General features: G+C 39.3%; 1 protein-coding gene across 1 annotated transcript; it reads right to left on the reverse strand.

Moving 5' to 3' along the window:
- Window positions 1–348: 348 nt before the first annotated feature.
- On the reverse strand, window positions 349–4,359 carry LOC146628977 (uncharacterized). The gene is made up of 2 exons (XM_085359765.1): window positions 2,986–4,359; window positions 349–1,768 (listed from the first exon to the last, which is right to left on the reverse strand). Exons 1-2 carry the CDS (start codon window positions 4,246–4,248, stop codon window positions 1,739–1,741), a joined length of 1,293 nt encoding a protein of 430 aa, XP_085215891.1. The 5' UTR covers window positions 4,249–4,359; the 3' UTR covers window positions 349–1,738.
- Between the last annotated feature and the right edge of the window lie 12,560 nt (window positions 4,360–16,919).

Here is a 16,919-nt window from a genome sequence, read left to right on the forward strand (position 1 = left end):
ACCATACATTACTTCAGCAGTTCGCGCTTCGGAACAACAGGAACAGGAAGTGAAGTAGTCTATAATCACCAAAATAAAATCCTTTTCAAAATAAAATGACAATCAGAAAACTTCTTTCACAACATAAAATAAATTAATATATTTACTCATGAGAACACAAATCTAACACCCCCCCTTGTTCTCATGCTGCTAGCCCATAGCATCTTATGCATTTCCAAAGAACCATTTTTGAAACTTTCTGAGTCTCACTCTTGTAACTGGTTTTGTTAGTATGTCTGCAGCCATTTCTTCTGATGGACAGTGTTCAATGCAAATTTTCCTTTCATTTACCGCTTCACGAATGAAGTGATATTTCACATCAATATGCTTTGACCTCTGTCTGTTCACTGGGTTTTTACTCAACGCAATGGCCCCTTGGTTGTCCCCAAACAGTTTAGTACATGTGTACCTTTTTCTGTCCATGCCGTTTAACAGTTGGGTTAAGTACATGCTTTCCTGAGTAGTGGTTGCAAGACCAATGTATTCAGCTTCACATGTTGAGAGTGCCACTGTAGGCTGTTTCTTTGTTTTCCAAGATATTACTGGTCCCTCTTTAGTAAGTGCAAAACAGTAGCCTGTTGTACTGCGTCTGTCTTTTACAGAGGATGCCCAGTCAGAGTCACTGTAAGCAATTAGATCTAGATTCTCACTGCTTTTCTTAAAGATCAGTTCAAAGTCATTTGTGCCTTTTAGGTATCTGAGGACTTGTTTTGCCATTACTAAGTTCTCTCTCGTGGGTTGAGCTAGTGTTTGAGATAGTCTGCTAACAACCCAGCTTATATCTGGTCTCGTACACGTCATGGCATATATCAAACTGCCCACTATTTCTCTGTACTCTCTTGAGTTAACAGTCTCATTTGCATCACTTCCTCCACATGTAGTAGTGTCCGTTTTTAGTTCACACGGTGTGGATCTGGGTTTGCATTCAGACATCCCAAAGCGTTCCAACATTCTTTGAATGTACCTCTTCTGATTCATCCTGATTTCATTCTCTTTTTGTATAAACTGTATCCCAAGAAAACTGGATATTTTCCCCAGGTCTTTCATGTTAAACTTTGACCTCATTGTTTCTTTGAATGTGTTTAACAAGTTAGTATTGCTAGCCGCAATGATCAAGTCATCTACCCAGATGATAACGAGTAGAGTTTCATGTCCAATGTCCTTTCTGTATACACAGTGATCAGAAAGGTTTCTTTCAAAGTCATTTTGTTCAAGGTAGTCATTCAAGAGTTTGTACCAGTTTCTACCTGATTGTTTTAACCCGTAAAGGGATTTCTTTAATTTGTACACCAAGTTTTCTCCTGACTCTGTTTGCTCAAAACCTTCTGGTTGTTCCATGTATATTTCTTCCTCAATGGGAGCATGCAAATATGCAGTTTTAACATCCATTTGGTGGATAATAAGATCATTCTGGACTGCTATTTGCATTAGGGTTCGCACAGATGTCATGTTTGCTGTTGGTGCAAATGTCTCTTGGTAATCTATTCCTTGTGTCTGGTTGTAACCTTTTGCTACAAACCTGGCTTTGAATATTTGTCCTTGTTCATTTTCTTTGAGGGCGTAGACCCATTTTCCTCCAATGGTATTTCTACCAGTAGGTAAAGTAGTCAGTTCGAATGTGTCATTCTCCTTCAGAGAGTTGATTTCTTCTGTCATTGCCTGTTTCCACCTTGGTGCCTCTGGTGACATCAGCGCCTCTTTATAGGTTTGGGGGATTCCACAGGTTGCTCTGTAACAATAATCAACACTTACAGGGGTTTCATTTGCTAAATCTTTGCAGTTAGATGTGTAATCCTCTAAATATTTAGGAGGTTTCCTTTCTCTGTTAGGATAGCGCTCAGTTTGGTTTTGCTCATCACCCTCATTTCTTTCTATGTCAGGGTTTGGTTCATTTGTGTTGGTTTCCTCTTCTCTAGGAGGTATGTTCTCTGCTGCATTTTCATTTTGTTGTTCTGTACTTTCTTTTAAAGGCACTACATGTTCATAAGTCTGAATTTCTGTGTCATATTCATCAGTCTGTGTTTGTTGTTCAACAGTGTTCTTCTTGATAAATCTCACGAGTCTGTGTTTTGACACTTTTCCTGTGTGAGGGTTATAGACCAGGTATGCTGGGCTATTTTTACTATAACCCACAAATATCCCTTTTTCACATCTGGGATCAAGTTTCTTGTGATCATGTATGTATGCATAACAGTCTGACCCAAATATCCACAGTTTTGAGAGATCTGGTCTTTTCCCTGTTAACATCTGATACGGTGTACTTTTAGTCCTGTTACTGTAGCATCTGTTGCGGGTGTGTGCTGCATTTTGGATGGCGTAAGGCCATAATTCTTTTGGCAGCTCTTTTTCTAGTAAAAGACACCTCCCCATTTCAAAGAGAGTTCTCCATTGCCTCTCAGCTGTGCCATTCTGATGGGGAGAATATGGCGCAGATGTCTCATGCTTTATACCCTTTTCCCTTAAAAGAGACTGGAAGGAACTGCTTGTGAACTCGGTGCCATTATCCGATCTAATGCACTTAACACTGCCGTATGGTGCACAGTCAGCTAGAAACTTTGCTGTGGCCTCTGTGGTGTCACTTTTCTGTTTTAGAAAGTAAACTGACACTGCCCCTGAAAAATCATCTGTAAATAATATAGCATATTTATGACCACTTTGGCCACTAGGTTCAATGGGGCCCGCTAGATCAGTGTGCACCAACTGTAATGGGTCACTCGCTTTTGGGTCGCTTTGTCTGTTTCTGTTGTTAGTGAATTTCCCTTCTGTACACACATTACAATCTAACATGCCACTGCCTGTGATTTTCATGCCATCTACAACATCGGGTAGCTTTAACACATCACTAACATTACAATGTCCTAAAATTTCGTGCCATGTTTTCACATCACAAGCCAGATTAACAGTGTCACAGGACATCATGTCATTGTATGATGTTTCATTGTTTACCGTTTTCAAATAGTAGAGTCTGTTGTATTCTTCGATGGAGAAGACTGTCCCATCTTTGTTCACCAGTTCATTCTGTCCCTTCTTGAAGATCACCTGTGCTCCATAGTTTGTAGCTGCCTTCACTGAAAATATGCTCTGAGGGTAGGATGGGATGAACAGGGCGTCTCTCAGTGTGATGGTGGTACAGTGTCCTTGTATGTCCCGTAGAGAGACGTTGGCATCTCCCCTCTTGAGTGCGACGTTGTTTGTCCTGGATCCATCAGCGAGCTCCATGTAGTGTTTCTCAGGATCAAAAGTCTCATCAAACTTTATGAACTTGTTCTTCTCTGTAATGATGTGTGAAGTAGCACCACAGTCCACCATTAGTCCTTCTCTTATTATGTCAGTAGGCAGAAGTCTTTGACTAACTTTAAATACAAAAGTCTGCTCTTCTTTCTTGTCCTCTTGTTTTACTACAGTTAGTTTCGCATCATCTCTGTATTTGGTTTTTCTTCTACATGTCTCATCACTGTGTGTCGAGCTTCTATGGTAGCTACACCACTTAGGTGTTCCCTTTTGGCGACAATCTTTTACAAAATGTCCTCGGTTTCCGCATCCATGGCAGGTGATTGATGTTAAATCAACCTTCATCACATTATCCGCTTTTACTTTGTTGTCGAATTTCTCGGTTTCCTCATAACTTCGTAGGTTGCTTTTGAACTGTGTGAATGTTAAATCTTCACTGCTTTGAGTTGTGTGAATAGCAAATGGCTTGTAAGCTTCAGGAAGCCCCTTTAGAATCATAGCGATAATAAGTCCATCACTGATGACTTCTTTTGCATTTCTTAGGGAGGTCACTGCTTTTTCAGCCCGGATAATATAATCTGTCACTGTCTCATCTGGTTTCTTCTGTAAAGACGTCAGCTCTGTGTACAGTGCGATGATTCTGGGCTTGCCTTTACTATCGTAGTGGTCACGTAGTATTTTTAAAGCTTTTCTTCCATCGTCAGTCGCATCTCTCATTACCAGTGAAAGGCTTTTATCATCAAGAAACTGTATCAGTTCAGCGTAGCATTCAGCGTTCTTCTCTGCATCTGGGTTAGTGGCTGATAATATAGTGTCCTTTAGACCAATGATCCGCATGTGGCCGAGAAACTTTGCCTCCCAAAGTTCGTAACTGTTTTCGTCTCCGTTGAACACTAACCTCTGCCATCTTCCTCCTGTTGTGTCACGCCTGGGCCCATAACCTGTTGAGCTCGAAGAGTTTTCTTCTTCTTCGGCCATGTTCTCTTAATAATGCACACACTTGGTGGTTGATTACTTTTCCCGTTTCTTTTATTGTTAACAACACAGGAGGGGAAAACCATACATTACTTCAGCAGTTCGCGCTTCGGAACAACAGGAACAGGAAGTGAAGTAGTCTATAATCACCAAAATAAAATCCTTTTCAAAATAAAATGACAATCAGAAAACTTCTTTCACAACATAAAATAAATTAATATATTTACTCATGAGAACACAAATCTAACACTGGTGTAAACATTAAAATGAAAGTCAGTACAATGTGCAGATTGCAGAAATATACATAAAAAAAAATCAGTGGCTTTACCACACTCAGTTTTTCGACATCTGTGAACTACTAGACAGTCATTCAATTAAAAAATAATATTAAATAAATAAAACTAATAAATAAAAAATACACACATCTTACTGATCTCTGCAGTCAGTAACATTACACATAAAGTGCAAACATAATAGCAATTGTATAAACACACACACAAACACGCCTTTAAAGTTTAAAGGCGTGAAATTGGACGGTCTAGCCTTCTGATTAGCGTCACCGCTGTCTCGGTGGAGTTTAATAAACTCGGCCGTCTGCTTCTTGCTATCTAAAATATAACCAGACACTGGTGTAAATTCTCGACTGTCTCATACTTCTGTTTAATAAGTTTTCTGTTTGACGTTTAGTCAGCTGTGTGAAAACCAAGGAGGAACCCACCCGGGGGATTAATAAAGTTTTATTTTATCTAATCTAATAACTTTAATCTCAGCCAAACCGATTTACTCACGAACAAACAAAACACTGAAAAAAGCCCAACAATAACATTTTTAGGTTGTCTAAGTGACTTATATATTACGTTTAACCCGAGCAGCGAAACTCCGCGGTGATCTGAAAATGATGTGCCGGGAGTTGTGCCGTTCTCGGCCGCATCAGTAATCCTCGAGCTCCCGGCTAGCTGTCGAGCTGGTGGGTAGCAGACGCCTCTGAAAACGTCGAAGCACTTTTGCAAATATGGGATATCTTGATAAACCGAGCAGATATTTGATGTTTACACAACTACTTTCTCGCCTGAAAATATGTTAAAAGTTTATTTTGTGACCCAGAAAGATTAGTATGAGTAATTTTAAAACTTAGTAGCGGCCGCCATTGCTGGAAACTGGAGTTTGGCTGGGCCGCGCTATGAATTCTGGGATATGGTAGTAATTTGGACAGCCTTATAATCGCAGTATAATCGCAGCCTTTGCGGTTAGAAAATTGCACTTGATCATGTCGCGATATTATCGCAAATGCGATATATCGTTCAGCCCTAGTCATGGTCATGTGTCACTGTCTCAGTGTCTAAGGCTGGTAGTGCTAAATGAGACCTGTGATGCTCTAAGATTAAATATCCTTGTCTGCAAGTAATGTTGATGCACAATGAATATTGTTGGAGAACCATGTAATATTTAGTGGGACGTTTGGGATGTTCATAGAAGGTTTTGTAGCAATGCACTGACTGGAATGATCACCAAATTTTGCTACATCTGCTCCAAACTTACATAAGCTAATATCTATTTTGTGTTTGTCTTTGTTTGATGTGAAGCAACTTGTGATTTGTACCTTGATAGATGCTTTATAAATGCACTTACTTACTCCCTGTAGTTTGTTGACTTTCAGTTTCCGAACACAAAATAAAAACGTATCTGTCTTGATAAGGCAGAACTGCAGGACACACTTGCTCCCACTTGTCCATCATGCGATCACATGACTTCACTTCTATTTGAAATCCAGTCAAATAGATGTTGCAACTGTACCCATAAAAACAGAGACTTCCTTCATTTAAATATATAAATATGCATATATACTGACTTTGATAAGAAGAAAAAAGACTACTCCGATCTCCACTTATTGTTATTATTTCTTACTTTTGCCATCAATTTCCCTCTTTATTGCTTCCAGGCCAAACACTTGTAGCCATCTCGTCCTGGGTGCATGAACACAAATGAACAGAAAACACTGAGAAATGCGACTCTTAAATTCAGTAAGTTTGATAAGTGTTTATTTGTTTTCTTCATGTTCACGCTTTGTGACCTTTACTTATATTTTAATTCTGTTATAGAAAACCAGCTGACATTTGATTTGATTTGGATTGCATTTGTTGATTTGGTTGCTTGTGCACCTTAACCTTAAATATGGATAATTAAACCACAACACTGTATGAATATTACAAATAAACCAATCCGTGATTGCAAAACACTATTTTTTTTGTAATTAAATTTTTTAGCCACACATATTTAAAAGTAAGTGTAATGCAATATTTAGACACTCAGTACATCCCCAAAATAATTCAAGGTAAAACAAATAACCAACATAAATCTGGGAACACTTGTTTTACCAACAAGTACAACAGAAAGAAATCTTTAAAAAATCAACATAATGAATGCAAATAACATGGGGACATAAACATATTAAAATGTTTAGCATACAGTGCTTGACAAATGTAGTAGACAACCTGCCACAACAAAATAAAAAATAAATATTTTAGAAGTTTGTCAAAATCTTGTTTAAAACTACAAAAAATTATTCATGAGGCAAAACTGGATTCATATTTTATACCTTAATTTGAGACGACACACTGAACCGCTATAACTAATTTTCTATTTTCTATTGCAGTAAATAACTGTAATTATGAATCTTAGTCAAAAAATAATTATGTGATTTACTAATTTTTCAGCTTTTTTCTAAAACATTAATTTTGAAAATTCATGGATAACTATACAACAAAATAATAAACAATTATATTTTATCATAAAAATGTCATTTTGATTAAACAGCTGGTGCATAATGGTGGATTAACCATTACAGACATGATTTTGGTAATCATTAAAACTCTTAATGATAGGGCACCTCTGGCATAAACCTAAAAAAATAGGACAGCAAACTTTTTTCAACAAGGAAAAAGAATCTGGGGTTGAATTATTTTGGCAGTTACAAACTTTGACGATTAGCATGCAATGCCTTCAAACCTTTGGCAGCTGCTTTTGATCACAAAGAAATTCCAAGGGCTCCTGCTGGGAGGAACTTCCAATCACCTTCACACAGATTGTTGAAGTGTTGCACATAACTGTTGTCTAATTTATATGCACAGAAAAACTCGGTGTTCACCGATGAACTCATCTGTGAGGTGTCTCTTTGCAGCTGGAGACTCGACTCAGGTGGTTGCCAGCTGGTTGTATTCTGGTTATATTTCTGCATTAAAGTAAGGTTGCAGTTAAATTGTCATCCTGTAGCAACTACGTCATTGAATTTCAGAATTTTTAATTTAGATCGGTGACATTCTGCCTGGATTCTAAACGTAAGTAGTAAATGTGAGTTTCTATTTATGGCTACAGATTTTAGCTGTTCACATATACATCACTGTTAATCGCTGTGTTATCAAAAAAGGTGTACGCGTTTGCCAGCTGGACTCCATATAACTAACAGCAGTTGATAGGAGGCCAATGCCATCTTATGCATGTTTTTTCACTGTTTTTATTCACCAAAGTTGCTTTGAAGACAGTTGTGAGTGGTCACAGTCTCAGATATTCAAGCAATCATGCAAATAATTTTGATTGTGCCGCTGTTTTCCCCAGTGTGAATGCACTGTTATGTGCTTCAGGAAGTCCATCTTACCATGCTAATTAGAACTATTTATTATTAATTATAAGTATTCCACAAACTCCCTGCTAGAGAAAGTCTGCATTTTTGTACATCTGATGGTAGAAGAGACCGGTGTCCTGCTAAGCACAGCTAGGAAGATTTTGATTGACGCTTACCCAGAGAGTGGCTGATATTTTTAATTACTTGTTTCCAAAAAGGAGAAACAATAAGACGCTCTCGTAATCAATACAGAAATCCACCTGTTTTTTTGCACACTTCCAGCAGTTTTTGAAGATTTATTTGGTCCTATGTTTAATTTAAGATGTCTATCCCCTATCGTCTAGTAAATTTTCACAGTTACCACTCAGAGTGTTCGTTTTCATTTTTAAAAAGACCTGATGCTGATTGCACACCCCTGTTAAACTAGGGATGCAAAGCATTTTCTTTCTCTCTCTGTTATCTCTGAAACTCTACTCAGTTCTTTCATGCAGCTCTTCTCTGCTAAACAACAGTCCTCTTTAAGATCTTGAAAGGATTGAAAAGTGCACATAACTCCAATCTTAACCTAACTTTAGTTCACCCTTTACCCCCAACACTTCACAAGGATGACAGAAATGACATTTTGTCTCATTAAGACTGACTTTCGTCCCCTGTGAGTACTGGACCATGCTCGACAAGCATCCACAGACTTACCGGTTAACTCATTCACTGTTCGTTATCTTGTCCCCCTTTTGTAGTGTTTTTGTAGTGCTGCCCAATCAATCGACTGAAAACATGCCACAACCTACCCTGAAAACAGTCTCTAACCAAGATTTCTCTGTTTCATGAGACAAAAAAAGTGTTTCGTGTCTCAAGGAAAATGATCTCAGTGGTGTCTGGATTTATTTTTAAAGTTTCCATTGTATACACTGTTCTTATCGTGCTCTGTACATAGACTTCCTCATAGTGAATGAAAACAATCAGAAGAGATGAGTAAAAAGAACGGCGCTGGCGATATTTTACAGGAAACTCAAATATCATGTCAGGTTATGTGTCACTGGGGACTTGTTATGCACAAGTACTTTGTCACTGGATGAGAAGCTTTGTTTACACACAGTTTATGATATACAGCTGCAAAAGATCACACAAATACACAGCACTCCCCACAACCTAATGCCTGTTATCTGCAGGCAACAGCTTGAAAGTTTGATCCCTGCGATTCTGCGTCACATCAAAGAGGAGTAAATAAAGGGAAATCACGGGTGGTGGCTTATTTATTAGATATGTCGTTCTGCGGTGTTTACTGTTCAGTCAAACAGGTGACAGAGAAGGATTTCTTGCACGGTGACAAGTGTTCTCCTGACTGTGTCATCCTGCTTTTAGTTTTCTAAGCAAGGCTTCAAGGATGGCCCTTCAACTATACAGGAGGAAAATCCACAGTGTGTGTGTGTCTGTGTGTGAGTAGGTAGAAGCACAGCAGGTTCTTTTATACATCAGGTTTCAATCTGGATTAAAAGCCCCCGCTGAAAAAGGACGATGGGTCTTTTTTTGGCATATTTAATGCATTTCATGAATAATTTCTCATTTTTCTTTAGGTGCGGAATACTTTTAGATAAAGCACTAAGGGAGAAAAATAAGAAACTTCTTTGTCATCAAAATTAGAAATGCTGTGTTGGCCAAAGCAATTTAGTTTACATTAGATGGGATTTACCTCGGGTAAAGTTAAATCAGTTGGAAGGATGTAATTTTTCACAAACAGCTCACACAGTAGCACACCAACAAAAATACTGGATATTTCTCTGTGCACCTTCTGCATTAAAATGGATAACACGGTTATCACTGAGATTTCCTGTCTGTATCACAAAGCATTATCTAAAGAAAACCCACATAGGCACATTAAACAAACACAACTAAAACTCCTTCAGCGTTTTCTCATTGATTCACTTTAGCATCTGATGGTAAGACCAACATAACCCACGGTTACAGAAAGAGGCAAATGTGAAATGAAGGGAAGTGCTTTTCTATTAAAGCCTGCATGTGCCCTAATAACATTAACTGTTGCCAGTTCTTGCCATAAGTCATAGAGGAAAAATTTTCATACGTGGAATATTTCTTTTTACATGACCATTTAATGGACAGCTCCACTCTTGTTTCATCTGTCCAAACAACGTTGTTCCAGACGTCTTGTGGTTTGTTCAGATCCAACTTTGCGAACCTAAGAGGAAAAGTGGCTTTCTCCTGTCTGCCCTTCCAAACAATCTAAACTTGTTTGGTCTTTTTCTAATCATGCTGCCATAAAGTTTAATAGTGAGTCTGAGGTGGAGCTCTTGGGGTTTTTTGCAGTTTCTCTGAGTATTGGACAGTCTGACCTTGGGGTGAATTTGCTGGCATGTCCAATCCTAGGAAGACTGGCAGCTGTCTTGAATGTTTTCCACTTGTGAATAATCTTTCTCAGACCTCTCTCAGTGTGGAAACAATTTGGAAATGACCCCATGACCCCACGATCAGCAACAACTTCTTCTCTAGGATCATCTCAGCGTCTTTACTCCTTAGCTTTGTGTTAACACCTGAATGCTCCAGACTGGCAAACTGTCAAAACTTCAGTTTTTATAGAGGTGCTCATGCTAGTTGATGATCTGTAATCAGGCACATTTCACTAGCTGGGCCCATGTCCTCATTTTAGGTTTGACAGCGTTTTAGTAGGTAAAGGTGAATGCGTGGACATGACTTGAGCTGCGGTTTGGGGAAGGCCTCAAAGGGGACTGGCGATGGCTCCCGGGCCTGGCAGATCCCCATGTACTAAATAGAAGCAAAGAAGTTAAATAATTGAAAATGGGAGGGCAGTTGGAGCACATAAACGAGAATGACAGCTTGCAGAACTGGGGGAACCTATATAGAAGGAGCGTGTTTGAAGGCGTGATCCCGCTCCTGAAATTCCAATACATAATCTCCAATTGTTCTGTGCTCCTCTAACTCCAGTATGTAGGTAGAAGAGTTACAATAAAATTTACCACATTTTGAGTTGTTTTGAAGCTGTTGTAAAGGCTCACCTTTCAGCACACTCACTTCACCAGATGCACCTTGTTTCTTTTCCTCACCTTTGATTGGGTGTGGTGCTTGCCCCTAATTGCACTTACCTGTCACCAATTATATAAGGACTGCACTCACCTACAGCTCACTCTTTCTTCACTCTCGCACGGGGCGGCAGCTGAGAGATAGCAGTCCATGTGTGTCTTTCCTTTGCTCATTATTCAATAAAATGAAAAACCTGCAAGTGATTACTGACTGTTCATTCTCATCCTGACCGGATGAGCCCATGATGGTAACAATCTCCAACCTCCTCTGAACCTTCCTCCAAAACAGAAGTGGTAAACAATGTTTCATACCCAGCTTTAAAGTTGGGAGTTTGACCATGGAAGTGTACAGGGATGATCACGCTGGATCCTCAAGTGGCTGTCAGTTTTCTGCTACTGATTGTTTGCGCTCTGAAGCTTAAAAACCTCTGAAGGTTGCTTCTTGAATCACATACAGTTTCTCATAGTACATCTTAAAAGTGTTTGAAAGTCTTTTTGGGTTTAGTGTTTTTAGAGGCATTAGAAGAAAAAACTTTTGAATCCCCAAAAGAAATATTGGAATGAAATCCTTAAGATTGCATCTGCACCTAAAGAACCAATCATCAGCCAAACTGGTAAACCTATGACCCAGTCATTTTGTTGCACTGACACATAAAAGTCAAGGTTTGATTTTTCTATTTTAGCTGTGTGATTTACTTATTTACCCTACTTATATTATTGTGTTAAAGATATACTAATGCACCCCGGCTAACTGTATCTATAATGTGAGAGCCAGCATCTCTGGACCTAGCATTTGTTAAACTCCATGCAACTTTGCTCATGTACAGGAGTAGTATAGCCTGCAGGGAGGGAAAGCTATTTTTAGTTTTCAATCAGATTTTGCTGATAATGTCTTTCTTTTCAATTCACATTGGGACTTCAAAATAACTGTCCAAATAAACAACAACATGGCTGCTGAGTGGCAAGCCTCGGAGTTTGATGTAGTCCATCATATTCAATAGAAATGGAGTCTGCGGTGGCAGCAAATCAACCCTACAGTACTTGTGCACATGACAGATGGAGTGCGAGGAGAGGCAGTGACCCCCCTCATGTGTTTAGAGGGAAACCACACTGTTACAGAGGAAAACAGACTTTCTGAAAGACAAGTTTTGATTCAATTAGCCGGCAGAGCAGAGCTGCATTTACTTGGAGAGGGAGTAAAAGAAAGTGACTTTTTTTTTTCTTGCTTTGCAGTCCACTCATATTCAGTTTAGTCATTATCTCACCCAAAACCAGTGTGAAATTCATCCATTCAGACAAAAGTTTGGGGTGCTTTTTTAAGATACACAGTCTCTGCTGTATTAGACAATGGACTGCACCCACTGGCCCTATTAATTCAGCAGTCTAAGGGAGGAAAGATAATTATTGTGAGCCACAAAACAAAACAATACAGAGGCAGTGCACCACACTGCCTCTGTATTGCAGTTAAAGTAAAAGATTGTAACATTTGTGATGGTATATTTTCATTGCAGCTTTATTTATTTATTTACTGGTCAGCTTTGTTGCGATCGTGACTATGCAAAAACTTCCACTGCAAATATAAAATTTGCTGGACAGGGGGAAGAACATGTTGAATTTTATTGCTCACGTGGCTCACGGGTTATGGCATCGTCCTTGGTGCAGGATGCGCTGTCCAAGTGTCCTTCTAATTGTTTTTGTTACTTTTAATAGAGGAGCACTCTTTTGAACCTTACATGTCTTTGTTTCATATCACTCACAGAAATGAAACAACTGACCTCAGTCAAGTGTTCTGATGCAAAAACAGGACACTGAACGAATACTGCTGCATAGATTGCATTCCACGTAATTGCAATGCACAATCAAAAAGATTAAAAGAGCGGCCACGATCTGGGGAGCCTAATCTCTCCATGTGATGTCTTGGTTCATGTGCATAGGAGAGATTATTAAGACAGTTGCAGTGACAGGCCATATTCATGAGAAGTGGTTTAATAGCCCTAATATATCTAAATCAGACAGCTTCTGTCGGCACATAAATCTTCCCACTTCAACAGGGCAATGCTGTGTCTTAATTGGCAGGGCAGTATGGGGAGAATATAATCACCTGCACATTAGACAATTAAAAAAACGCACGGTCTGTTTGCTTACCACATATGTGGACAGCTAAGTGGCTGAGTGTGTGACTCTTGAGGGATTTGTATTTAAGATAAACAAACCTGGAGATAATGGAAGAAAATGTATGGGAGTAAATGGTGCAAAAAAGGCATGAAAAAACAAAGAGTTAGTAAAGAGAAAATTAGAGACAGAGAGACAGGTGTAATGACTTATCCAGAATGAAGTTTCACAATTGTTATTCATAGAATTGCATGCTTGGATTAGGAGAGGTGTCTCACTCACATAGCGTTCTCATGGCCTGAAATTGCCACTTAATTCAATGACGGGACAAAGAAATCGGGTCTGATTAGAGGTGGGGAAAAAAGGCTTTTTTGGTAGAGCGTGGCTAGAAGGTGGATGGCAGAGGCCCATGGAGCTGATTTCCAAAAGCGATTAACTAATGTTAAAGCTGACGATATAGAGTATATATGTATAATAAATGAGAACAGCAATTAAATCTTGTAGGTTTCACAAGTACTGTTTGTGTTTCTTTGTTTGCTTGTGTCAGAATTTAAGAAGTAAAAGTGGAAAGCGACTTGAAACACTGACAATACTCAAACCCACATGATGATTTCATGGTTTGCGCCTCTGCCCAGTGAGTCTCCAAGGACATCATAATCTATTTCTCAGTGCAGATCCCCTTGAAATAGAAGGACCTGTTATTATCACTTGCTGAACCAAACAAGGCTCAAAATACTGAATACAATTCAGCTTACTCCATATATATGATTGATGTCTTGTTCCTGTAGCCTGCGGTAACAAGTACAGTCTTGAGTGACCGTGTATGTATTGATGTGCACATTAAAGCATTGAAAATGTGCTGTAAAGGTACTGAAATGGAAGTCTTGGCAGCAAAGTATATCAAAAAGGAGTTAACCTTCACTCAGTTCGGATCATTTGTGCAGATCCAAGCAGTGAAGTGTCCTCTTACAAATAAATCTCAGCTGCAGTCAAACATGGTTTTGCTTCTTTTGATAAGACACAACACGGTGTGTAAACTCTGTGAAGCTCAAACACAACCAGATAATCTTTGCTGACCACGAGTTCTGGCAAAGCATCTGATCCCTCCCTGCGGGTACCCATGGATGCCGTCCTATCAACAACAGTCTTCGTCCAGAGGCATGATCCTGAGATAACAGACCCACAGGAGAGTAGCGACAATAAGCAGATGAAAGGTCTGGGAGGAGCTGAATAAACACTGAGCTCAATAATATTGAATTTGTTGAACAAACTGCATCTCAGAGAGCTGCTTATTACCTGTGCAGGAGGATCTGCAGATATACTGTACATAAATCAAATCAGTGATTCAATATCCTAACAAGAACAGCACAGCCACTGAAGGTAGTGCTGTTGACATGTCGCCGTTGCCAAGAGATGTCAACACGTGCGTGCCTCTCAAAAAAAGATCCTTAGATCCTTTCTCCTGCAACCATGAAATTAAAACAAACGAAGGTGAAAAACTTTCAAAACTTGGTGACAAATGTGATAGATTAAAAAAACTAAACAAACTAGGCTTACTCAGTAATTAAAATAAAGAACCCAAACCAGTGCTCAAGCTACTTACAGTGACTTCGAAGAAGGAAATGTATAACAGCAGAATTTCCAAACTAGTTTCGGTGCAAAAACAACAAATTAACTGTTGGCATAGAAATGAACACAGAAATTCATCTATGCATAAATACATGAATGAATAAACCTTCCCCCCCCCCCCCCCCCCAAAAAAACCCCATTGTCCCTTCAAGCATTGTCAAACAGAAACCTCCCAAAGTGATCTGCATATAAATGTGATCAACCTAAGAGCTCATTCAAAGCTGATAGATGTCTGTTCTGTTCATAACGAAGAGCAGCAACATTGCACTGCTGCATCTGCTTCACCCGAGGTGTCTGCTGACTGCAGCAGCACTGTTGGGATTTCCTTTCCTGTTTCACTGTGGTAATTGAAACTGCAGGTGTGAGGCTCCGTGCACAGGGACTTCATTAGTAAAGAGAGAGGTTTTACATGACCTATTTTCAGAATACCTGGAGTACAGATTGCTTTTTTTGACATCCCGACTCCTGTTTTGACTTAAAAAAAGAAGGGTTATTGAATTCATTGATCGAGCGCACACATTTCTTTTAGTCATAACCCAACCTTCAGTCACAGATGTCTCCAAAGCCAAGGTCAGTTAGTCTGATGATCGGTATTAATATTTCAGACATCGCCCAATTCCTGCTGCAGCTTTTTGGGAAGAAGAATCCAAATGTCCTGTAATGCTAGCATGATTAATTCATGAAACTGATGTTTGTTTGTGTATTTCATAAAAAAAAAACCCATAAAGAGCTTCAGTGTTCCAGTCAAGCTGAGTGAGACAGCTGTAGATCTTTAAAAAAAACAAAAACTTCCTGCTGATAGATTCATGCAGACAAGTCCATGGAATTGTCTAGTTTGGAAATCACTTTGCTGTCAGCCGACTGTCCGCTCACTGGAAGATTGTAGGCAGGCATGAGCAGAATATCAAGTTTTGCACAGGTGGCTGTAACACTTTCTGTTAGGGGGGGTACAGTATCTTATAAAGTTATGCTAGGAAATGTTCTACAAATTTAAATTCCCCAAAAGGAGAAGCAGTGAAGAATTTTGCCAGAAAACAGACATCTTTCTCCTGTGCAGGGGAACGGGTTGGTTGAGGATGACCTCTTCTTTGAAGAGTAACAGTTATTAAAAAAAACCCTCTTAAACTACAGTATGCATAACATAATTTTAAAACAACCCACAGAAAATGAAGCTGCTCACTTGATGAAGATTTAAGCACATATGATACTTACAGAAACGTTTTTTTGTGCTTAGCTGGGAAGCGTGACTCATTATAGAGAGGCAGGAAATCAGGTATCAAATAAGTGCATATAAGGATATATGGCATTAAACTGCATTTTATGAGCAGAGAGTTGTGTGTGCGACAACTCTTTTCCCATTGTGTCTGCAGGCTTAACAGGATCATGATTACTTTCAGAAGTTACCTCCCAAAATCTCTCCGTCCTATTAAGGGAAAATAGTGAGTTTATATTGATATTCAACACGGAGATGTGCGACAATTATTCTTTTCCAGACAGCAATTGTCAGCTGTGACCAAAGAATAATATTTGAAGCCTGTGAGTTGTTTTGGTAAGCAATGATTGTGATGCTGCTTCGTCTCCAATAAAATTGTCCTGGAGTTGTGTCCGATCCTTAATGAGCCTGGAGGCGGCAACTGGCACAGACGTAATGGGTCATGAAAAGCTTATTTCACTCTGTGTCAACTAGGGAGGCAGATTTTGATTCATCCTAAAGCTGCATACCCGATTTACATTTCAAAAGGAGGCAATCCTTTTAATTTCCATGAAATTGGGTGTCTATTAGAGGGTGACTTAAGTACATGGAATACAGGAATCGGTCCAATAGGATTCTTGCTCAGAGGACATCACACATGGGAAATAACCTTACAGATGACCCCCAGTGGCTTACTTGCAGTTTTAATCATAGCTCAAGTGTTAATGCGGCTTAACATGATGCAGCTTTTTACTTTTACTTCAAAGTGAAAATTATGTAACTCCTTGTTCTGCTCTAACTGATCTTCCTCCGATGTTCCAGCATAGACAGTATTTTGTGACCTAATTCTCCAAATACACAATTGAGTGGCTTCAAGATGGATCTGTGAATGTAGGTCAACATGCCAGTTTTTGGGCCAGTCCTGCTGTGGGGCTGGACTGAGAGCTGGAGCTGGTGTGTATAGGGAAAGTACACAGCAGCTTTGTGGCTGTATTATTGCGGCGAGACACCCCAGACTATACAATATATTTTCAGAATAACATCTCAAAGGAGTTCAGAGTTCATCTAT

This window comes from Diplotaxodon limnothrissa, linkage group LG7 (genome assembly GCF_057381915.1).
Source record: "Diplotaxodon limnothrissa isolate DT_005_m linkage group LG7, D_limnothrissa_male_GT1.1, whole genome shotgun sequence".
Lineage (NCBI taxonomy): Eukaryota > Metazoa > Chordata > Actinopteri > Cichliformes > Cichlidae > Diplotaxodon > Diplotaxodon limnothrissa.

Bases quoted from the DNA above. Each gene is read 5' to 3' on its own strand.
- LOC146628977 (XM_085359765.1), bottom strand. From the start codon at position 4,248: ATGGCCGAAGAAGAAGAAAACTCTTCGAGCTCAACAGGTTATGGGCCC. The intron at 1,769-2,985 runs GTAAACAATGAA...TTATTGTTACAG, and splicing joins GACTCTACTATTTGAAAACG to AGCAACCTGTGGAATCCCCC.